General features: G+C 33.8%; 4 protein-coding genes across 5 annotated transcripts in view; 2 read left to right on the top strand and 2 right to left on the bottom strand.

The window, feature by feature from the left end:
• Positions 1–1,899, top strand: part of LOC120630370 (contactin-associated protein-like 5) — a 38,641-nt gene extending 36,742 nt beyond the window's left edge. For both annotated transcript variants that reach the window (XM_039899582.1, XM_039899581.1), the window contains exons 26-30: positions 217–369; positions 596–712; positions 924–1,056; positions 1,448–1,626; positions 1,746–1,899. In XM_039899582.1, coding sequence (XP_039755516.1) covers positions 217–369; positions 596–712; positions 924–1,056; positions 1,448–1,626; positions 1,746–1,874 — 711 coding nt within the window. In that variant the 3' untranslated portion in view covers positions 1,875–1,899. The remainder of the gene's footprint in view (positions 1–216; positions 370–595; positions 713–923; positions 1,057–1,447; positions 1,627–1,745) is intronic.
• Positions 1,900–2,582: 683 nt separating this feature from the next.
• On the top strand, positions 2,583–3,772 carry LOC120630698 (mitochondrial carrier homolog 2-like). The gene has a single exon (XM_039899982.1). It carries the CDS (start codon positions 2,657–2,659, stop codon positions 3,542–3,544), a length of 888 nt encoding a protein of 295 aa, XP_039755916.1. The 5' UTR covers positions 2,583–2,656; the 3' UTR covers positions 3,545–3,772.
• Positions 3,773–3,805: 33 nt separating this feature from the next.
• On the bottom strand, positions 3,806–8,005 carry LOC120630617 (U3 small nucleolar RNA-associated protein 6 homolog). The gene is made up of 8 exons (XM_039899881.1): positions 7,792–8,005; positions 7,312–7,624; positions 6,697–6,888; positions 6,186–6,386; positions 5,569–5,670; positions 4,999–5,205; positions 4,551–4,736; positions 3,806–4,228 (listed from the first exon to the last, which is right to left on the bottom strand). The coding sequence occupies exons 1-8, from the start codon at positions 7,881–7,883 to the stop codon at positions 3,818–3,820; spliced, it is 1,704 nt and encodes a 567-aa protein (XP_039755815.1). The 5' UTR covers positions 7,884–8,005; the 3' UTR covers positions 3,806–3,817.
• A 1,811-nt stretch (positions 8,006–9,816) lies between these two features.
• LOC120630319 (tonsoku-like protein) lies at positions 9,817–21,240 on the bottom strand. Its single transcript, XM_039899510.1, has 14 exons — positions 21,105–21,240; positions 20,756–21,013; positions 19,927–20,092; positions 19,520–19,796; positions 19,279–19,432; positions 18,484–18,688; positions 17,922–18,111; positions 17,259–17,493; positions 16,903–17,015; positions 15,715–15,901; positions 13,460–14,819; positions 12,994–13,169; positions 11,735–12,437; positions 9,817–11,073 (listed from the first exon to the last, which is right to left on the bottom strand). The coding sequence occupies exons 1-14, from the start codon at positions 21,115–21,117 to the stop codon at positions 10,728–10,730; spliced, it is 4,383 nt and encodes a 1,460-aa protein (XP_039755444.1). The 5' UTR covers positions 21,118–21,240; the 3' UTR covers positions 9,817–10,727.
• Positions 21,241–24,622: the final 3,382 nt, after the last annotated feature.

The following is a 24,622-nucleotide window of genomic DNA, read 5'->3' as shown; positions in this document are numbered from 1 at the left end:
TGACACTTTCCAAACTTACTTAGATCTCTCGTAAGTTTCATAGCTACACTCAAATTGCATTAATTAGTTTGTTTTAAAAACAGATGAGAAAAATAGTCTTTATATTTGAAACCCCATTCACCGTGTTTGTTTACTTCATTTCTACCTTTGTTGTCATTTTAAGATGTTTATAACCAATGTTTGATTTCAATAATAGATTTAAATATTGTTCTGTAGAGTGTTGACAAAACTTGGGTAGAAGATCCACCTTCACGCGTTCCATACGACTCCCTGAACTTACAACCCGACACTGAAGAGGAAAATACAGATAAGTTTTTCATAGCCCTCACGGTTATATTTCTACTTGGTCTCTGCTACACTGGATCTCACGTGAGTCTTCTTTATTGTAATGTCTCTACTTGTCTACTGCTAATATGATAAATGCGAAACTGGGATTGTTTGTTTGTCCAACAACAAAATACGTTAATATAACCATTAAACTATTGAATTATTTTCATAGTTGAGATACTGTATAAAAATTTTGTGAAAGATTATCAGCTCAAACATTTTTATTTTCGGAACATCTTCATTTACTTCATTTTTAATTTTGTTATAGATGTGGCGAACACACAAAGCCTACAAATTAAGACTGGAGAAAGAAACGGATGAGAATATCATGAGAAATAAAGAAAAAGCTACCAAATTGCAAGAACCATCCGTATCTTTAGTACAGGTAAAGATGAAATGTTCTCTCATCTTATTTGATAAAGTTTAACCTTTAGCTTTATCATGATACAAGTAAAAAAATATGTATATGCGATAAAATAATATTACATCAAATAGTAAATAATTAAGCCCAATGTTATGAAGTATACTGTTAACAGAAAATAAATTTCTAAAACATAAAATTATAAGGTATTTAAGCAATTATATATTTTTCAAAGCTTACTAAAGATGAGGAAACCAAAGATGGAGAAAGGAAACCCAATGGGGTGGTCATAGATATCATCCCTGCCATTATAATAGAAGCAAGCGAGGACAAACCACCCAGTAGACGTGGATCCCTAAGATTTAGAGGTATGGTATGGTTATGGTAAATTTAATGATAGCATCAAAGCACCATCAATCAACCAAACTAAATTTTTTTTTCTTATAAGGCCAATAAACTACATATAAAATTATGTTTAAAAATAAAGAATTTGAATGCTTTATTTTGAACGTCAAAGTTAATAAAGTCTGAATTTGGTTTTTCCTTTTCCTTGTGAGAAACACTTGATAATAACTGTTACCTTCAATCATGAGTGAGATTTGGTGGTAGTTCTAAGCTCTAAACCCTTCTCTCCTATGTGAGGGGAAGTCTGTGTTATTCTGAGGGCAAGACATGAATAGGTTGATGATGATATTAAAAAATATATATTCGAAACATTTTATGATTTCATTGAATTGCAGCAAAGTGTTTTGCCAACAGATATGGTGGATAAAGACATAGCCTGGGAGCCGTTAGAAGAGAAGGATGAAATACTAGAGAACGAAGAAGAGGACGACGAAGAAGTAGACGAGGTAGTAGAAGATGAAGAAGAAGATAAAGAAAGTGCCTCAGACGAAGCAAGTGATGATGAAAACGACACGGATAAAGAAGATAAAAGTGTTTGTATTTTCGACTATGCTCTAATTGTTCGATAAATTTTTTTGCAATTAAATACTACCGATTAAGTCAAGTTAAAGACTTAATCATAGCTGTGCTACCATTACAGTTTTTTTTTCAGAATACTCCTCCGATTGAAACTTCAGGTGAAATAGACCATGCGATAGAACCAAGTCCTCGAAAATTATCAACACAGCTGGCGTATAAAGTTGAAGAAGAGAATACTATAGAATTGACGTCAAGTGCATGATAGAATAAAAGTTTAACAAATTTTAGATACCGTTTTTAATTCATAACCTCTGTTTTCCTTCACCGTTGAAGCAAGTTATATTTTAATTCCTTAAAATGCACATTACTCAGAAAAGTTAGAGGTGCGTGGTGAGATTCGAACTCGTCCCTCGGAAAGTGGAGTTGAAGACATAACCACTGGGCTAATCACCACTTCCAATTCAGTTTATTGTCTCATACCTAGTTTATTCTGATGAGTTACTATTCTTAAGAGACACAAATCTAGACTTGCAAGAAAATTTAGAGCTGTTTGTGACAGAGCTCCTGGTCGGTACCACTGCCGCCATGCTTATTTCTGCTGCCAAGCAGCATTGCTGTGTTGTGCCGATCTGAAGGGCGTGGATGCTGTTGTAATTGCAAGCATATGAGGCTCAAGATCAACCCTTTAGGTGAATGCGTTTCTTGCGTGCCCTGCGAAGTGTTGCTCTATTTATAGGGGATGGTTTCCACTTACCATCAGGTGGCCCAGCTGCTTGATCCTACAATTGTTACAATAAAAAATGAGAGTTTATTTTCCAATCAAAGAACATTTTCACTTAGCAAACGGAAAAAACTCAGGCAAACTGTTTCCACTTCCGTTTTTAAAATTATTGGGGCCGTTGCCCGTGTAGTTTAAACTTTATTTATTCTCATCCGATTGTTTGTCTGTGTTTATCACAACTCTCTTGTTTATGGTCATTTCACTTTTGTCAATATTTGATTTCCGAAAAAAATAGGTTGTCGTGTTTGTCAAATTACAATAATATGGACGAAATTGAAAAGGAAAAAATAGCGGCTCTGCCTTCTCAAATGCTGATTACGACAATATGTCATCCTATGGAGTATGCGAAGGTTCTCATCCAACTCGGATACGAGCCTTTACCGCCGCGGCGTTCTACAACCCTGTTCGGGCGCCCTGCGATGATATTACCTAACGTCTTTCAGTACATAAAGTTTATCAAGAAGTCAGACGGTTTCTTCGGATGTTACACGGGACTGTCAGCGAGAGTCCTCGGTTTGGTCGCCTCTAGTCAGCTAACCTCGAAGGTAATTCACGCCTGTGGTATTGATTTACCCGAGATCAATGATCCTCCTAACATTGTAACTGACGATGAACCTAAACTTGAGGATTACTACAAGCTCGGACGTCGGGACATAATCATGCACACCGCGTCCGTCATAGTGTCATATCCTTTCCATGTAGTGTCAGTAAGGATGATGGCTGCGTTTATTGGCAAAGAGGAAGAGTACAGTTCACTTTTGGGCGCAATCGTATCAATTTACAGAGACGATGGTATCCTCGGGTTCTTCCATGGAATGGTGCCGAAACTTCTTGCAGATTTGACATGTGTAGCAGTCACAGGCATTTTGGCTTACTATGTAAACAAATATCTGGTGAAAACAAAGGACCTAAGATACTATACTTTACCATTACTCACTTTTGTGACAAGCACAATAACCTATCCGCTAGTGGTTGTGTCGACTTGCATGGCTGTTGCCGGAAGCAGTCTTAAGGCAGGTAGCCCACCATTAATGCCTGTCTACCCTTCATGGCAAGCTTGCTGGCGAGACCTTCTAAAGAACAAGCAACACAAAAGAGGATCATCCCTTATCTTTAGGTACTACATCGCTCCAATTGCAGCTATGCAGTAATTTTGTCAGTTGAAATATACAATTGCATTTATTATCTTGTATTTATTGTGTTTATTCGCTAAGTGTTATTCCACAATCACCAAAGTAGAGATTTTGACCTCTTGTAGAGATGTATGTGTAAAATGATTACTGTAAATAATTTAGTATAAATGTTTCATGTGAATTCATTTTGCTAGATTGTTGAAGTACAGGTGGGGTTATATTTAAATAAATATATTTTGTTTTGAATGTAGTATTATTTGTTTTTAATAAAACACAAGATTATTTGATTAGTTATTTTAATTTTGACAACATTTGGGCTTTAATGAAATCATCTACAAATTTTTTCTCTAACACTCCTATAGCTCTCCTATGAACTGCTGGCACATTTGCAGCACTACCATTGGTCTGTTCAAAGTCCATATAGTCCATCCATACTTTGATATTATTAGTCCCATGATGCTGTACGAATGCTTCATAACACTTCCTAACATTTTTCAGAGTAGGCTTATCTTGTGACATTTCAATTTCAATCATAACTTTATGTAATTCCACCTGTGTTGGCGGAGTTCTAATGAACTCCTCATAAATTTGTCTTGTAGCTTTAAGACCATGGTGTTCATACATTTTTCGCAAAAGCTTGGGCTTCAATGACAATAATATTGCATTATCGCATGTCCTGAATTTTTCAAAACACGCCTTGAACTGAAAAAGTAATGTTTAATTAATACATTTGGATAAATCTAGCTTTCAAGCAGTGTCCAAAATTACTATACGTATACGGTTAGCATGAAACAATTTGCAAGAAAACATAATATAGGGTAATATTGTTGCCTAACCCATATTGGTACAATTCAAAAGGGCCATTGTAGGGGCTATAAAAGACTTATGGTTTATGGAACAATTAATTATCAACATTGTGACTTAAAAAAATTTGAACCTCAAAAGTTGTCTCTTCCATTTACTCTCTCCTTCAATTAAATTCTTAACTAGATTTATACTATAAATGTATAACATTATTACTTACAACAACATTTGAATCAATGATATCGAACATGAAATTCCATAGGGCAAGACTATCTTCAGAATTCAAACTTTTGCCTGCCTCTTGGAGTAAAGACAACATTTTCTTTTCATCTGACTTATTGAGCAAAATTTTTTCCTCCCACAGCTGTCTATATTGGGGATTTTTAGTTATTGCTTGATCAAGGATCTGAAAAATAAAAAAGATTGTAAATAATATAGGGATGGTTTTTGAGGGTTGAACCCTTCTTTACCTCTCTTCCCCTTCTTGAACTACTCATTTGATGTGGATTTTTATTATAAGATTCTAAATCAAATAAAAAATTTCGAAAGACAATTTGAAGAATTCTATTCACATTTTGCATTAACCAGATTAGCAAAAAATTTAATTAACTTTACTCTCGAAAACTTTATCGATAACCATTAAATAAAAAGTAACATTTTGTAGGTACCTCTGTAAGTTCATCTTTCGCTATTTCGTCTTCCAACTTCAACATACTAATACCAAAAGCATACATTTCACTAGTAAGCAGCCCATTTTCATGACCGTAATTCCAAGCATGTTTAACAGTGCTAATTTTCTGTAACTCTGAACACAAACTGTCTTTTATGCCGAGTAGGCCATGAATGTATTTGGTGCACAGTGTTTCGTCTGGAAACTGAATTTTAAACAAGTTAAAATTATACAATTGTATTTAGTCTTTGTTGTTGTGTGTGTTGAGTGTCATCATGATCATCATCATTAGTCTATTAATGTCCCACTAATATAAATGTGCCTCTCACCTTGTGGGAGAGATTTAGGGAGAGTTTAAACCCTCTTCACTGGTCTTTCAATGTGAAGTGGCGGATTATGGCGGTATTAATTGTAGTTACAATAACAAAATTGGCTTATTAAGCAATATTGTAATGGGATCCAAAAAACTCAGAGTCTGAGGCATGTGATGCTCATGCAGTACAAAAGATTCAGATATGTTGAAGTGTCTGTGCAGATAATATACTGATAGTAGTTAAAACAGTCTTACCAGTTTTAAAGCTTTCTCATACACCGCAATATAGTTATTTACTTCTTGAGGATAGTTGAACTGTTCAGTAGCAAATTCTTCAATTTCTGCCCAATGGAAACCCTAAAAATCAAAGTCAAAAGTTATAGATGGCTCAGATTGAGCGACAAACTGAGCGCAAATTCTGCAGTTGCAGCAAATAAAGGTCAAATTTAAGGAAAGTCCAAAACTATAGAATAATTAAGTTACTAATGTTAATGCTAGGTACATAATAATTATTATACATGTTAATAACAACCAAAAAGGTCTAGTTTATAGTCTAGACTGATGATTCCTTTAATTTAACTCCAAACGTCAACAGCAACCAAAAGCAGCGTATGCCAGCAAAAATATATTCTTGGTGCCTCATAGATATAAATGGGAGTGAACGACGGTAATCACATTTAAGCAGCTTGAAATGTTTAGAACTTTAAATCATTCAAATAAGCTGTCAATTCTCATTTGAAATTTGAAGTAGATTAATTTGCAAATCATGCAGGGGTTTCTTTTTCATTCCATTATCTTAACAGATGGTAAGTCTGTGACAAGATACCTGGTCTGGTCAAGCTGCAAACAATTTAGCAGAAAATTTATTATACCTCTAATTCCTTATTTGCAATGTAAGCCCAAACATTTTTCTCCGTCCTTTTGTTCCAAATCTCTTCTTTAATAGAATTAGTAGTTGCATCATCAATTCCATATTTCATTGACAAATCACATAATTTAAACAAGTAATTCACATCTGGTATATTCTTCATACCACTTCTCCACACCACCTCAGCCCTTTTTAGGTATTTTTCCTACAATATGAACCGCAATTAAATTTAAATTAAGATTTTGTAATGTTTACTGTGTAGTAAAGGTTCTCAATATGATGGGCCCATCATGGTAAATGCATTTTTTTTAATCAAAAAGTGATTCATAGAGCTTAAAGTTTCAATGGCAAATTAAAAAAAAATAATGTTATTCAGGTATAAGTTAGTGTCTATAATTTAAGGCTAAACAGTTTGACGGGTTTTAATCAATGAAGTCAGTCTTTAAAGAAGAAGATGGAAGTGAGTTACAGACATAAAATTAAGGTAGGAAATGTGAGTAAAAAAGAAATTATACTTTTTCTTCTTCATTTTCAGCTTTGAATGCAATCATGAGCTCAATCTCAAATAGATCCCAATAGAGTATTTCGGAATCTGGATGCCTGTGAATGCCCTTTAGAAGGAAATTCCTAGCATTTTCCAAATTATTTTGTTCTTTGCTTTCCCACTTGCTAGCCATTTGCCACATCTTTGGCTTGTCTCCATGAATCTACAAAAGAATGCCATTATCAATTACAATATTATATATAGCTGCTTCCCCAAAAATGCCAAAATTGCAACTTAAATTAATTTATGATAACTGCCCCCTCACTACCATTACTAAATGTAGTTTTATTTCATTATTCTTGACAATTTGTTTCTGGAATTATAGTCTATATGTTTTAGGATTTCAAGGTATGTCAAAGAATATAGTTTCTTATACATTTTAAAATAATAACATTGTGATAGTGAGCCCCCATGGCCTTCCATTTCCATTCTGTCCATTTTATTATTAGTGCATTAAAGGGGTTCAGCAGATTAATTTTTTTTTCTTATTCTTAATATTGTTATTCTCACATTCTTGCATTCATACTTGCTACTTACCTATTTTTACTTCAAAGTCTTAAAAATTATATTAAAACATGCATATTACCTGCAACATTTGGCCTAATATAGCAGAGACAGCAAAATCAAAACCAACGCTTTGGCAGAACTTTATGTATTCAAAATATATTGCTACGTCATTCTGATATCTATACACAAATTGTTTAAATACTTTATTAAGTCTCTTAGCTATAGAATACTCAATATCTTTTCTCTTTTCTGTAAGTTTGGCCTGTCTTCTCCTAAGTGAAATATCTTCGAGTAAAGTCAATTCAAAGGCTATGTATTGGACAAAATCATCTTTCTCTTTTAATCTGCGCTGTATTCTATATTCAAATTCCTTTCTTTTACGTGATATTTCTCTAAAAACACAATGTTATTAATGAGAAAGTAATGAGTGCAAAGAGCAATGTAGCAGCAAAACACGATGATGATGATGATTGTTTCTAGAATGCTCATGAAACATCTTTTTTAGAATTATGAATAAAGAAAGGATAGCGTTTATTATCATAATAAATATGGTATTTACTTGATTTCAACGTCGTCATACAGATTAGTACGTTTCATCTGTTCTAACTCATTTATCATACCCTCAATACGCTGATTAACTTGTTCCGCCATTTGTACGTGATGTTATATTAGCTATTGTTAATTAAAATGCAATCTTTTTGAAATTTATAAAATTAAAATCAAAAGTCAAAACATACACGCGTAAACATACATGTAAAGATTGAGGTTATGTTTTGATTTTTCTTTTTTTTATTCTTTCCCATAGGGAAAAGGCATAGGTATATCACCGTACAGCCACAAGCTATGTTTTGATTTTGTTTTCCACTGGAGAAGAATGTCCAGTGGAAAACAAAATCATAACTGAAATCATAAATATTTGAAAATCCCCGTGGGGAAAGGCAAAGGTATATCTCCGTACAGTCATGTCTACAGTGTTTAATATCTTAAGTGCCTAGCTTCTTCATCTGCTAATTCATATGTGATCTGAGTTTGCTTTATGGGTTAATGTCAATGGTCACAAGTTTTAATGTTATGGTCACAAAGAAACGTAATGTTTGTATTATCTTTGCTTCAATCTAAGCAAGCCTATTTTCCTTCGAAATGCTGCATGGCTGCACTCTAGTTAGGTACTTAATTTCTCATTTAATAATAACCAAAATCTAAAAAATGTATATAAGCGTAAGCGTGTGTCAAGCGTACTAGTTCTAACGATGATAAACTTCTCTTCTATCCCTTGTACTGAATGTAATCGGGGGATATAATTTTTGCCTGCCGTGCTGAATAGGGATAGACTATTGGTTGCTAAGCAACGGTTTGTTGGAAACGTTGGTAAAGATTCCATAAGTGGAAAATAATTTAGTTACTAATGAATCATCTTTATTCAAATAACAATATCAATTTTTCGAAATATTAATTAGTTACATTATTTATTTACAGAAATTATTAATATTAATGCATACATAAAAAATATCTTAGATTACTTAACTTAGTCAAAAATCATAGTCAAATATCATAAAAAAGGGTGGGCACACTTCTTCGGATATCCAAGATTTACTTGTACAAGTTTTGAGGTATTCTGTTTTACTAAACAAATCATTACAATTAAGTCATCGATCTGTTTACAAGCTGATAACATTTATTTTACCAGTTTTTTTACTACAAATTTTCCAATTTATTACTTGTTTGGAATCAACTTCTTCCGTTTAATTTTTTTGTTTATTGATATCCAGATTTTTTGATACACCGCATTTTTTTAAACGACTAAACGCAAATCCTTAGCATAAATGGAAATCTTCAGGGGTTTAAGAAACTTAGCTTAGTGGAACTCCTCTTTTAAGAGCTAAACTTAGCTAAGCCTTGGAAATTAAGCAATATTATTGGTCGGTTTCAAAACTTTCTCAAACCTCACATAGCTCTTTTGTACAGTTTTGTTTTAATTGAAGCGAAGGCTGTTGTTTGGGCTTAGTCCTTCAGCTATCGCGAAACGTGGGCATCATGTGCCTCGAGGATTTTATATTGATCTCGCGGGTTAAACGGCTTTTTAACAACAAATATATACATACCTACAACCTCTATTTTATATATCTTGTGTATTTCTTGTTTCTGAAAAAAGTTAAGCTTCATCATGAAAATGAAGCGTTGTCTTGTTTGTTCAAAAACATGATCCTCTATTCAAATCACGTGCCTTGACAAGCGCCTGGTTTGCCTTAATTAGTTCAGACCTTAACACAAAGGTTGTGTTAAGGTCCTAAACGTAAGACCTAAACCAGTAAGTCTTAAAATCTACCTACTCTTATATTACAGCAATTTATTTAGCAAATCCATTTACAATAGTTAGTTCAACTTTGCGTATATTAAAAACTCTATCGAAACGCAAATTTGAACTAGAAGCCAATGTACTGTCCACATCGAATAACACCCGACCAGTGGCATGCACTTCATACATGTACAAAATCTCTACCTACCCTTAAATTTTTTATATAACTCATAAACACGAAGGATTTTTCTATTTATGGTTTCTTCCTTCTTTATGCATACCCTGGTCAAAAACCCTATGCAAGCCACTGCATCCGATACGATACGGTCTGCTATTGAAACAGTAGTCAGTCTACATCAAAAGTACTAATAAAATCGTTTATTATTCAAAAAATAAATTCAAAATTCAAGCAGGATAGGATTATAATCACTTTTGAAACGACAAGTCAGTCTATTTGTAGTAACAAGGAAGGCAGATTTCACCGAGAGGAGCCGGCAAGAAACTCGGCAGACTGCTCTTTTTCAACATAATTTTACAGTTTACAATCTTTAACATTTTCTATCTTGTGAGACATGAGAGCGAAGCCTGCTTCAAAGCATTAATCCCACAAATGACTTCTGCACCTTTCGCAAACGATGTGCAGATGTCACTAAGTTATGTCCATTTCGAGTAAGGTTTTTCAAGGTTTTTGTTTGTATTATTAAAATATGATGCGCAACAAATACCTAGTTAAAGCAGTTTGTATGCAGCATGTTTTCCATCAACAGTGCACACTTTCTTCTTAAATAATTCAGAAAAACTTACGGCAACCGAGCGAATGACAGCAACGTTAGGCTAGCGCAAACATTTTTTATGGATTGCCAAATTGTTTAATGTTAATAAACGGTTTTTAACTATTTTTTTCATGAACACTTTAGATATTTTCGTTGACCACTAACATACAATTGAAATAGCAGACTTGTGGTCTTAAGCATAACATTGTGCAATTGATTTAGTACTATTGATTTTGCACACAGTTCTCTCTAGATGAATTTTGAAATCTCGTTATAAGCATACGTAGCTCTTAGTGTGAAACTATTACGTCAAACCGGCTTAAGCGTTAATCATTCATTTTTTAGTGTAAATAGACGATTAACGAATCGCTGCAATCACACTAATTGTTAACTCAGAAGTGGGATCACTATTCTATTCTCACGATACTATCTTGCGGTAAACTTGGTGACGCCACCTTCACAATGTTCGATCATGCCTCTGCCCTTGAAGCAACTTAACCAAGTTTTTGAAAATAACTTGAAACTCTCCCTTTCTTCGTCCGTTTTTGAGAGTGGGGTGACATTTATTTCTGGAATACACCTTCCAAAGTCTATAGCTGGGAGCCACACTTGGAAATCGGAGTCTGGGGAGTATTTGAATATATCCTGGCACCCCTCGAGGTTTATTTGCGGTACTGGCGGTTGCCGTTGCAGCAACTTCTTCAGTGTGATGAACGTTAGGTTGTTTTCTTTCAATGTTATTGATTGCAAATGCTTGGCCCGGCCGAGACACCTAAAAATATATAAATTGTGAGCAAACTTAAATATTTATTTCCTTTTGATGTATAGAGGAAGTTTTTTGTGTGAACATAATTTCAAAAGACCACTGAACTGAATGAGGGATAGAATGAGTGAGTGAAAGAAATAATGCGAAGCAAACAATTAAAAAAAATTAGATTATCTTAATTCCGTATTCGGTATCAAGTATCGCTTTATTTATGCTTATGTCCCGCTTGAGAACGTGTTTCTAACTCGATTTCGGTTAATCATTACGATTTTAGCACTAATCATAGAAACGTAGAAACGCTTGTTACGTAGACATATTCTCGGGATAGACACAGTTTGCCTGCTAACCAAGAAGCGGCCGTATTGCATCATGTTAAAGTTAACTCGGCGCAGCGAATTCCAGAGGCTAGCTTAGGATAGTGATGCGATAACTTTTTTACCACGCTTCCTATGGGAGTTAATTGTAAGACCTAGGCTAGGGTGCTCGTGCCACAAATAGGCCGAGCATAGTTAATAATAAGTTTTAATATTATAATAATCAATAATGTAATTCTTAGACTAATAAATTTATATAAGTCTTAACATCTTTTTATTCTGCACCCTGCTGCGACCTAGTAAATAAACACAAAGAAAAAGATAAAACATAAATTCGAATAGAATGTACTAACCTAAATATTCTCATAAACTGTCCATCCACCAATTTACAATTGGACAAACCGAATCTTCGCAATTTTAAATCTTTAGCCTTGTCCATAAAGCCCGCTACACACGCAACGACGTTTCCTTCCACACCAACATTATCTATTTCCAAATCAGTTAACACATTGGGATTTAAAGCCACCATCAATGATCCAACTGCTGACTGTTTAATTGTATTATTACTCATATCTATCGTCTCTAATGTATCAAAATTCAACTTCATATTCTCATCAGGTGCTTTTTCTGTTATTTTACAATTATTAAGCTTTAGTACTTTAAGTTTTAGGTATTGTGTCAGTTTTGCTATTGCTTTAAAACCATCGTCAGCAATAGGATTGTCACTTAGATCGATATCTTCTAATGATTGACATACTGGTCTTGTAGATTTCTCGAAAGCGTTAAGTAATATTTTAACTCCTTCTCCGGTTATATTATTCTTACTTAGATCCAATAATGTTAAATGTTTCATTGTACATATGCTTTCTGTTAAGTATTTCATTGCGTCGTCACTTATATTGTTGTTGGGCAACATTAGTGCGGTTATGTGCGATTGGTGCGTTAGTGCGCGGAATAGCGGACGGATCTGTAGTGCGGTTAGTGTTTCTGAGCCTAGTGCTAGTCTTCTTGTAGTGTGACTCCTGCCCACAGCCTGTTGGATTTCCTCTGATGGAGCTAGGGAGAAAATTTAAGAGATTTTAAACTTCATGTATCAATGTTTGGAAGTAAAGTTTTTCACGGTGGTACACGTATAGGTATATGATGTGTATCTTGTTCTCTAATAAAGCAAGAAATAATAAAAAATATTTTTTTCCTTTTTTGTACACAAAGAAGGCTCCGAAAGAACTGGACCGACATAGGCTAAATTTTAATTTCAAAAAAATTGGAGATCCTTAAAAGAATTACAATAATTTCATCCAAAATAATAAAAGCTGGTTAAAGGGTTAGAGAATAACATATACATAAAAATTTCCGGTATTTATTAAATACGATACTTGAATTTAAAAATCAAACGTATCATTGCCAAACTATAGTTCCAGAAACTCAATCTGTACTTCGGATTTTGAATATTCTTTAATTTTTCACCTCGTCAGCTTTTAATAGTATTATATTATAAAAGATCTATTTAACTGTATTTTTAAATAAAAGTATCATAATATTATATGATATCTATTTAATAGTATTTATTATGATAAAAAAAATATTTAATTAAATTTAAACAGAAACTCACAAATTTCTAAAGCATCACAACATTCCAGATATCTCTCTTCAGCGGGCGAAGCTTTAAATGTCGTTATACAGGTTTGTAGTTCAGGAGAAGATAGAACTAGACTGAGCGGATCGTCCTCCGACAATATTGCGCCGTCTGACGTCATGAGGCTGAATACTGGACGCACGCCCGTTAATCTGGAAATTATTTTGTGGAATTAAAATAAAAAAACAAGCACTTACGTAACATTTTTAGCAAAAGCAGAGATGCTTAAATAAGACCCTTATTTTAGTGTATCTGCTTTTGCTAAAATGTATATATATATATATATATATAAGGTAAATTTTACTCTGACGTTCCTAAGTTTCAATACTCGAAACCTATCGACGCTTGCATTACTGGATTCTTATTTATAATATAATATAATGTAATATAATAGAATTTTATTTAAAAAATTTAAAGTAAAAACATTATTACGACCACTTACTTGTAATATCTCGACTTGACTTCTTCGACTAGCCAACTGATTGTCAATTTATTTATGATGTCCAACTTTAGCGATATTAACAACATTTTGTCTTCTATCTTTACCTTAACCGCGGCAGGAGGCAATATTTGCGTTTGCATCGCCCTCCCATTTCTAGATTGGACAATGTTTATAGGTTGTATTAAATTCATTGGTTGCACAATATTCGGATTAACATTTTGCATTATATTAAAACCATCATTGGTGTTTGCATATCCAAAGTTCTCGCCGGAAGAATTCCTTGCAAACGTCTTTGTAGGCCTTCTGCTCGGTTCTCTAACTTCACTATCACTGCCGCTATTACTAGATTGGTCAAATTCAGATTTACGTCTGTGAAAACCAGCTTTTAATAACGTGCTTTGCCTTTTCCATCGCCTCTTCATATTATCTCTTGTGTCAATCATTCTAGAACTATTCAATTCCCTATTTGTATTCCTTAATGAATCTGACGCTTTTTGTGGACAAATATTTTCGTTTATCCGAAAATTATCTGAATCTGAACTATTTTCGCTCATATCAATTACTTCATTGAAACTTGATTTCTTTTTTGAATTTCCATTATTGTCGGTCAATGGGCTTATTTTATTTAAGTTCTCTATGCTGTCTTTCAAACTATCAATGGATGTTTTCTTCGCAACTACAGTTAACGGATCACTCAGTTTGCGCTTTTTTGCTTTATTCATAATACCCATATCATCGTCTAACCAATCATCATCAACTTCTTCTGGGGCTAATAATGCTGGTTTAGATTTAGATTTCTTAACATCCCCTTCGGGTATCTCAGTGTTGCGATTTCTTATAGCAGAAATGGCATTTCTATACTCGTTGACTCCTGATATTTTATCTTTATTCTTTTTCGTAGTTATATCACCATCGGAGGAATTTGAATCATCAGATGGAAAAGCAGTTTGATCTCTTACATTTTGTGAAGCATTTATTTCGTCATCGCTATCATCGTCAATAATATTACGTCTTTTGAATGCGGGTGAATACAATTCTTTGATGCTGGTATTCATTTTCGAGGTACTGGGAGGTGTTCTATCTCTTATACTTTGTTTTACGGGAGTTTTAGATTTTGATCGATTTAAAATAGCCTCTATAGGATTGGTTTTGTCGATTAGATTGTTTATTTTATTGGATATGTTTTTGTACAGAATCTCTTCATCTCTAGTGAGTATAGTACCCGTTCGCCATTTTTGTAGTACTTGTAAGGGTGTTTCACCGAAGTCAGTTTTTAAAGAGGGCAAGGCACCCCTTTCTAGCAATAACCGTACTACTTCTAAGTGACCGTTGCTAGCTGCATCATACAGAGGTGTTATACCTGTGTATAATAGAAATACCTGGGTTCAGTTGAGGAAATCGCAGATGGACAAGAAAATTAATGTTGTATTTTTTGTGTAATTCCACTACAAGTTAGCCCTAAACTGCAACCTTACCTGGTGGTAAATGATGATGCAGTCTAAGATGGTAGCGGGCTAACCTGTTAGGGAGTATAATAATCATCCCCATAATCGGTTTCCACCCAACATCGCACCGGAACACTACATCGCTTAGCGGCACATCTTTGTCGGACCAGACCAGAGAGATTTATCCAGATTCAGAGGTTTTTTTTTAAATGCAAACAAAATTGGCCACTCTTTAATTCATGATTACTGCCGCCTGTGTATCCACCTGAGTAGCGACCAATATGCAACTGACTTTAACAATACAAAATAAACGAAACAGAGCAACGAGTTGGCGTCTTCTTCTTTTTTCGGGGCCCGTCTCCGTACTTGGTTAGCCTGAACCATCCGTTGTATGTGTCAAAGCTGAGCAAACAAACTGAGCTTCTGTGTCAATACACCTGAGACGTAGGTAACTTAAGACACAAATGCCTGTAACCACGCCCGTCAGACCGGAATGCTGTGTTCCGGTGAGATTGGTGATTGTTTCGAGATGCACGATTGCTGGGATGAAATTTGTATCTACGGCTTTAAGTACAATAAAAGATAGCACAATTTTATAAAGTTGATAAAAAGCTCTAGAGAGCTAATATGCCCTCCTGATACCTATAATCTGAGTACCTTCAAATCAAGAGTGAATAGGCATCTTCTAGGCAAGCGCGCTTCATCTTAGGCTGCATCATCATTTACCATCAGGTGTGATTGCAGTCAAGCACTTGTCTATATACTTAAAAAAAAAAAATATATCTTAACTTCAAGACAAAATGCACTTACCATCACAATTGACACCGCCTCTATCGTTTATATTAGCTCCATTATCAATCAACATGTTAACAACCTCAACATGTCCGTGTATACAGGCTTCGTGTAGGGGTAACCATCCGGCGTTGTCTCTAATATTAACTGGATGTCCTTTAGCTATGAGACGTTCTACCAGCAGTTTATTGCCCGATATACATGCCTGTAAAGTGAAGGTTCAAAACTTCATTATCTATCTATATATATAAAAGAGAAAGTGTGCGGGTATGTTCCGTATAGGCTGCGAAACGGCTAGACCAATTTCAACTTTCAGAGAATCTCTGGATTGACCTGGCGAGTAATCCTGTAAAGTTTAGTGACGATCAGAGCACTCCTATTTTTGAACTGTCAAACTATCAAATACAGCTTTTATTTACTATGATGATATTCTATTGTTAGGTGTGTCGAGAAGAGAATAGAAGAGAATGAATACAGAGAGAAATAAATGATTTAATATATTATAAGACTTAATTTAAAAATTTAATGATGTTTATTAATAATAAGTTTATTGTTTAAATAAAATAAAGCAAAATCTAGCCCGGCGAAGAGGGCTGGGTACGCTAGTATCAAATAAATTAAAAGAGGAACCACTCATTTTAGAATTTTCTGAATTAAACTATGTTTAACCAAACATTGGTAGATTTAATTTCGGATCCTTTACGAATGCTTCTAATGAAATAATATTGATATTTAAAAATATTATATCAATTGATATTTTCTAAATGTTGATGTGTTTCAACATTTAGAAAATATCAATTGCCCAGCATTTTCCTAAATTTAAGACAATATATAAGCCCTTAGGCAAATAAAGAGAGGGGTTTATTTTTAATTTAATTACGCTGCTTATCTACGAAAGGTACAGAAATCATTTGTGGGATTGACTATTTTCGGTTTCATTATTTTCATTCATAATTAATTCATAATTTCATCATATTCATTTTTACAAATCCTGTGAAACCCACTTGTTTTCCTGGGATATAAAGTAGCCTATTTTACTCTCCGCCCTTTCAACTAACTCTATGCCAAAAAGAAAAGATTGGTAAGTATGGGCGTGAAGGAAGACAAACAAACAAACACTTTCGCATGTATAATATTAGTAAGAATTCCTAAGACGTTGGACCAATACATATGTTTAACGTCCTAGTTATTTCAAAATATACATACAACATGGAGCTGAGTTTCTCCCTTCATGTTTTTCTTGATTGCGAACCCTTTACCCCGTCTCCTTGTTTCTCTCTTAGCATCACTCACATCTTCTTCATTTGTATCAGAAAGATCTAGAAGAAATATTTTAAAGATTAAATACTTAAAACTCACTCATACAGATAAACTTTTATAACTTAACTATTTATAATCTCTGGCTAAATATAATTTATTAATTGAGTTGTTATTATTTATTTATAAATGTTTGGTTTTATTTCAGGAAAATGCAAAAGAAAAAGTTTTTCAGTATCCCTTTAGCTTCAATAGTTTCTGAAACAGTCGCAAATAAATGAATCACAATATACCCACAGACTGACCTGTTAAATCATCGAGGCATATGTCATCGCCAATATGCGTTGTATCTTCATCCCCTCCTCCAGCGGAACTTTGGTCATCTTCCGAATGTTCTAGATTATCCACATCGTCATATCCGAGCGCCCTTAGTTCTAATTTTGTTTCCTCCATCTTATCCATCTCACAGTAGTCCTCTTGGTATTTTAAAAGATTTTTTAATATTCTTACTTCATATTTCTTCTTGTTCCAATCTCTTGCCTAGAATATACGTGATTAGCTTTAATCATATTTTTTATTCTTAATGAAGTCTTTAATGTTGTTGACTAAGCTTTATACTTATTCGATCAATATTTTAAAAAGTTTAACTTTAAATTGGAATAGTAAATTGACGAAAATTGATAATACTATATCTCAAATAAAACTGGATCTAAAGGACTACCGTATAAAAAAATGTTAAAATTTAATTCAGTGATGTAATTTAAATGCTTGAAAGTTTATCGTCATAATCAATTATTATTAGTGATCTGCTGCAATAAATAAATACACTACGACAATACACACATCTCTATCTAGCTCCAAAGTAAGCGTAGCTTGTGTTATGGGTGCTAAGATAGCTGATGAATATTTTTATAAATATAATACACATAAATACGTATAATATACAGATAAACACCCTATTCACTTACTGCATTCCTAGCATCCAGACAGGCCTTTTCAATCTGCTCATAAGGCTTCTTTGCAAGGAATGACACTTCTGCAATATTGTACAGGGTTGTATAAGCTTCTTTGGGAACATCCTTTATGAGTTCATACTCTTTGTAGTAAAATCGTAACGCCTCGTAGTAACAGCCCATGTCTTTGTATGTTTGATATAAACTGTGAAAAAATATATGAAAATTAAGTATTCTGTATACTTATAATAATTTTAATCATCAAATTTACTATTGCTGTAAAGCAAAACTACAGTTGTTATGAGTGTTTGATTGATATATATATATATATATAATTAATTGCCCATAACAGGTCACTCCTGGAATAAAGGCCTCTCCCAATCGTTGGGTTTACCTATAATCACCAGGCTTGGTGATCGAAGTATGTGGTAGAGGTAGCACTATGGATGCTGCTGCCCGTTTTCCGTTATATTCTTTTAGTCGCCTCGTACAAAAACCGCGGGAAGAGGATGGATTTAATTATAATACCTACATATAATTATTAATACATGTATTCTCGAAGCAGCGATAAACATACCTCACATAAATAGGAATCAAGGTCTTTCCACAGTCCCCAGCCAAATCAGCGTGATCCAACATCTTGAGATAATATTCCACTGCACTATCGTAGTTACGCAAATGACAAGCCCCATCTCCTAATTTCTCATACAGCTTTTTGAATGTAACATGGTCTGATGGATCCATTGATATGAGGAGGTCTTCAGTGTAGCACATTGCTGCAACTGTAGGAAATGTCAAACAGTTACTTGAAAATACATAACCACTTGATTCGATAGAACATAAAGCATTGTAGTATTATAGATTGATATCAAATAGCTGACTTAGAATTAGATCTAACCAAAATGATTCAATGTCCTCTAAAAAAGATACAGTTTACACAAATGTGAATGAAATTATGAAAATTTTTTAACTTGTGTCAAATGATTCACCAAAACAGTGATCAAGTAGAGATAGGTGTTCATACTTTAACCCCCCTTTCTGTGGAACCACCTTCAATCTTCGATACACAACTCTATCTTAAGCTATTAAATAAATCTTTTTGTTAAATCTTAAAGTAAGACATTACTTTAAGATTTAACAAAAAGATTATGAGAAACAAATCCACATTTGGCCAGCGTGCAGTCTAAATCTTAATAATTATGAAAGCAAATTTGTGCTTTTGAATGCTGTAAATCAATTAATAAACAATAATTTTTAAGAAGCCCTAGTGGAAAAAAGTCAGTCAGTCTGCATTGTTGCTCTTCTGCAAAAAACAAGGTCCATTTTCCAATTTAAAAGCTGTAAGTACATAAACAACTGCTAAGCAACTTACCAACTTTAAGATTTGATTCAATGTTTTCCCTCTCTTCCTCATCGGGTGTTTTAAGTTTCCATGCCTTCAATAGAACCTGTTTAGCACTCTGATAATCTGACATCTTACATAATATATCTGCCTTTGCTGATAATGTTTCACATGTTTTTAATACCTGAAGTATTAGAAAACATAGATTAAGAGCAGATAAACAAATTGGTTCAGTTTGATTTTGATTATTAGTTTTCACTATGGCACTTACCTTATCTTCAAGTCTGCTAGCAACTTCCAAAGCTTTGTTCAAACAGCTCAGTGCTTTGGCAAAGTCTTTCTTTTTATTATTATGCAGTAAAGCCTCAGTTGTATAACAGTTATGTAGGATCTGATATAAATCCTGGCTATTACATATTGAGATGGCTTTGTGTATACAGTCTATAGCTTTTTCTAGATGACCTAAGTGCTCCTGTACTACGCCAATGTTAAGCAGAAGTCGGGCTCGCATATCCATCAGTTCAGTTTTTGTTACTTTGCCATTTAATCTGAAATGTTGATTTATTTATTGTATTCCATGTTACATATTGTAATAAGTAAGGAATAAAGCTCATTCTGAGCACAATATTGACTAGCATTAGATAGATAATCCTGTTTTATAATAAAAGTAGAACTTACTTCTCACAAAGGACCAGGCTCTTCATGAAAGCTTTCTCAGCAGCAGTGAGTGATTGTTTTGATTCTGTATCATCTGTAGAACTTTGACCTTGCAATAAATAAATTCTTCCTAATGTTGCCATTGCCCGCTGCTCCTCAACTAAATTGTTAAGTTCTTTTGCAACAGCTGTGAGCAAATGTAAATAAAAAAAAAACAATATTACTTTATTCAATTTCATGTCCACTTTGTAAGCATCTTCAATGGATGTAACTAAATATTTATAACTAAGATTTTCCTGCTTAATCAACATATCTTAAAAATAGTTTAACATGTTCATATTGAAATAATATTATGGTATTTATCAATATTTAGGGACTGTCAGCCCCATTGTGACCACAATCTATGCAACTGGGTCAAAATATACACAAATCCCATAACATTATTGTAGTATGTACCCATTGAACTATTTAAATTTTTTAAGAAATGTTTAATGCATTGATCAAGGTACCCAATTTTCTTTACAAAAGTTAAAAGTAATAAATAAGAAAATAAAAAGATTTTACTATATTTAAACAAACGCAGACATGATATGATCTTTAGGTGCCTACAAATGCAAGGCCAAGCTCATTTGACTGGCATCTGTTTATTAAACAAGGGATTTTTAGACTCCGCTATTAATTAACATAAAGCTATCAGGACTGAAGCAAATCACCTGTGAAGTTATTAAGTGTTCAAACAACATCAGCCACTAGCCTGAGCACGTCCACCACCTGCTCTGTTTGAGTAAGGCTTTAGATTTGCATAAGTATAACAGAATGAGCAGCTGTATCATATATAAATGTTACTCACACAAATGCCGCTCTTCATACTTTAGAGCCTTGTCAAACTCCGCCATCAGCATATACATTTCACCTATCATTCTGTTACAAGTCCCCCATTCCATACGTAGACCGAGTTCCTTACAAATTGATGCTTCATTTTTGTACTCGTCCAATGCATCGCTATACCTAGTCTGTTTGTAGTAAAACGTCGCTAAATCATTGCAAGCCTCTGCAAAGGCACGCCTGTTGCTTCCGTTTAGTGTCTTCTTCTTTTTACGAATTAATTCTGAAATTGTATTCAATTTAAGTAATTCGAAAGGTAAACTTTTTCACAGTGTTAAGTTCAGGCATGCAAAATATAAATAATTTTTTATTACTTTCTTCTTCCATGACTCAAATTAATACACTTATATCATTTCGAATATTAGTCTCGCTATTATTAAAATATAATTATTGGAAACAAAATAGTTTTTTAGAAAATTAAAGATTGTTTTCTTTCACAAAATAGCGCTTCTTTTGACAATTATTCACAGTTTGAGTCTTGACACAATTGACTTTGACGTTTTGCACATTTGTTAGTATTGACAGCTGTTGAAAATAAGGTTGTTTGTTTTATCGAATATAGTGCCGAACGCTATTTAATTTTTTTTTCATTGAAACGCTATTTTAGTTTTATAGAAAAATAAAAATTGGTCGCTATCAATCTTCCATAAATCTACCCTGATCGATAGTGATAGATACTGAAGAATAGATTCATATCATATATTATATTATAAGTGGCTGAGATTTTCAAATTTATTTATAATGTTTAATTTATTTATAAAATAACTAAAATGTTTGATACAAAATTGTTAATTTTCTGACATTCCATAAAATTAATGTCTGCAGAATTGGGAAGTGGCAACACATTCAGCATCAGCGAAAAAAAAAAAGTTTAGTTCGTTTAGCTGCTTATTGGATTGCAATACTGTTGAGATTTTACGCGATTTATTTGGCTTAATTACAACATTAATATTATAAATTATAAATGAAAGTTATATCAAAATAAACAATTTGCAAGTCTATGTGCTAGTGATTTAAATAAGAAGTAGATTCAAGTGAGGATCACCCGCTGCGAACAGTAATTCACCGGTGGCAGTAAGTTTGTTTATATTGATGTTTTTTAAACATAAAAAAAAGTTTGCAAATAATTTTAAAATTAGAATGCCTGTGCTTTTTTTTCGTTGGGTGCAAATCTAGGTATTGTGTATTTAAATTTAGGATTAATTATTATTAAAATATCTTGGAAAGACGGGTTTTATCTCTGTGAACGTTAATTTTAAACACATCTAAATTCGCGTGTGCCGTTAATTTTGATTTTTTTACTGTTCCAAGTAATTATTTACTTACCCACTTAAAAGTTTAAATATACATATAGAGTGACCATTCAGCCAGACAGACAAAAGAACAAGGCAAATCTATGTCCTAATTAACGAATCTATTTCATAAATCTCAGGTGAAAATTATCTGGAAAAGGTACATACGTGAACTGTAGAATATTGGAAGCAAATGTAACATTAGATAATATGGTATGGGACCACAAGTACCTAGGATACCTCTACCTAGGTAATTATAAGCATTATTTATTAAATTATTTTATATTTTTTTAAATAACCTTTAGTCTTGCTTAGTAAAATATCATGTTTGGTATCCATCCTGTACTGAGTGACCGTAACTGGTTGTTACCAAAGAAGATAACAACTATCCTGAAGTGGCTATAAGACTAAAAAGAAGATCATATATTACTATATATACTATAACTTAAGCATCAGCAGTATGAGAACCATATAGCTTAATGGTAAAGAGCTCAGGCAGCATTTGCCAGAGTCAATTGCAGGTTCAAATTGGGTCAGTTTTGAAATTTTTGTACGCATTTTAGAAATTTATCCGTAAACTCACTAAAAGAGGTTCAATTAACTACTGATTCAATTTTTTTTTGGAACAAATGGAAGGGTGTGGTAATTATGGCTGAAAAAAATGGCTGTGACCTGGTCAGAATTCATTTAAATTTGACAATTGAATTATTGAAATGATGATGACTATGAAGTTTCCCAGTTAATTTAAAACACCACCAGTCAAAAATAAGTATAAAGTTTCACCATCTCAGATACACTTTGAAACTATAAATTCACAGCATTGAGTGCAAGGACAACTTGCTTATTTTAATGGCTATGTTTTTATTTAAAAAATATCACAATATTGGTATGTCATATAGAAAAATTAATGATGGTTAAGAAAGCAATGGTAGCCTATAATTGTTATGACTTTGGGGTCACTTCCAGAGAGAGAGATTGAATTTGAAGCCAGGCAGCCAGGTGCATTTTAAGCAATGAAATATCACTTGATTTAACAGTGAAGAAACCATTCTATGGAAACCTTCATGCCTGAGAACACTCCATACTTTTCTCAAAGTCAACCAGTCCACACATGATCAACCCTTTTAATTCCAGGGAAAACTTTTGCGCTGTTGTAGCCGGTGCATGGTAATGGGTTTAGCACTAACATTAGCTAAAGCTATTTATATTAATACTATGGACCCAGTGCACTGTTATTTGGTTGGTTATCCAGCTCAGAATTTTTTTTGCATCATCTATGAGTAGTGTCTCATTCGGATTTTCTCTTGGTCTTCTCTCTATGTTTATTTTGCCATGTTAACCACACATGGTTCAGGACCAAGGACACCCTATCCTAATCCCTTGCGATTTAGCTTGCCAGCAAGCACAACAGTACAATGTTTCTATCATCTAAAGCCTATAACAGTCCACTGTTGGACTAAAAGCCTCTCCCAAGGGGAGGGTTTGCCAATAGTCACCATGGTGGGCAAACGGGTTGTTGATCGTAGACGCTGCTTCTATAAAATATATTCCCTTAGTCAGTAAAACATAAGCGGGAAGAGAAGGGGTGGTGCCAACTATATTCTTATCTTCCGTCACCACACGGCAGGTTCCTACAATATGACCTGGGATCGTGTTTGCGCACAAAAATTTGCCTTCTGATAACAAAAAAAAAATATGGCAATTGTGTGCTGTTTAAATATGCCGTAAAATTTATTTGACAGACTCCTGCACTGCCTTGTATCATCACAGCAAAAGATACACACAGACCAGTCCATTTTTATCCTGTCTACCTTAGAGACCCCAAGGTAATAGAATATATTCTATCACTTCCATGCGTGCTGCATTTAATTAATTTTATTTACTGTAACATTTTACAATCGAAACTTGTATTACGAAAATTAAGCTTTACTTGCTATACTACGCGAAAAGATATCTAAATATATAATAATATATCATGGAATTCCGCAAAGTAACTCCTGCTTCTATCCAATAATCGAAACTTACTTCCTGTTGCAATAGTACACAAACTCACAAGCTCGTCTATAGACCCCCCCCCCCCCCTATATTACGCCATAGGACATAGGTCGATGACATATATAGCTGTTGTGTCCCGGCATCTTCAACATTCCCATGCTGGCAAGAAGCGACGTCTCGGCGCCTTACAAGGGCGCCAGTTGCGACCTCCCTATTTAGCGCCGCAGTCCGGAATCACGATGATATGAATTCGTTATCAACCATTCAAAAATTCGACATTCCAAGTAATGATCGTGATATAATTCTTAATGAGGCATTTTTTTAAATATCATATTATTATCTGCTTAATGAAATTGGCATGTTCAACAACTGATAGCTAGGTCTTGGGTCGCGTCAAGAATTGATAGGTAAATAATTAATTTATAATAATAATAAAATTCCTTTTTTACACCAAATAATAAAATATAACAAAACTTATGAACTCGTATATGGCGTAAGGGCGGCCTTATCTCTTCCAGGCATCCACTGAAGGTAGGGATAACAAA

The sequence above is a fragment of the Pararge aegeria genome, chromosome 16 (assembly GCF_905163445.1).
Source record: "Pararge aegeria chromosome 16, ilParAegt1.1, whole genome shotgun sequence".
NCBI lineage: Eukaryota > Metazoa > Arthropoda > Insecta > Lepidoptera > Nymphalidae > Pararge > Pararge aegeria.
Note: the sequence above shows the minus strand (reverse complement) of the source record. Positions and strands in the feature narration are given on the sequence as shown.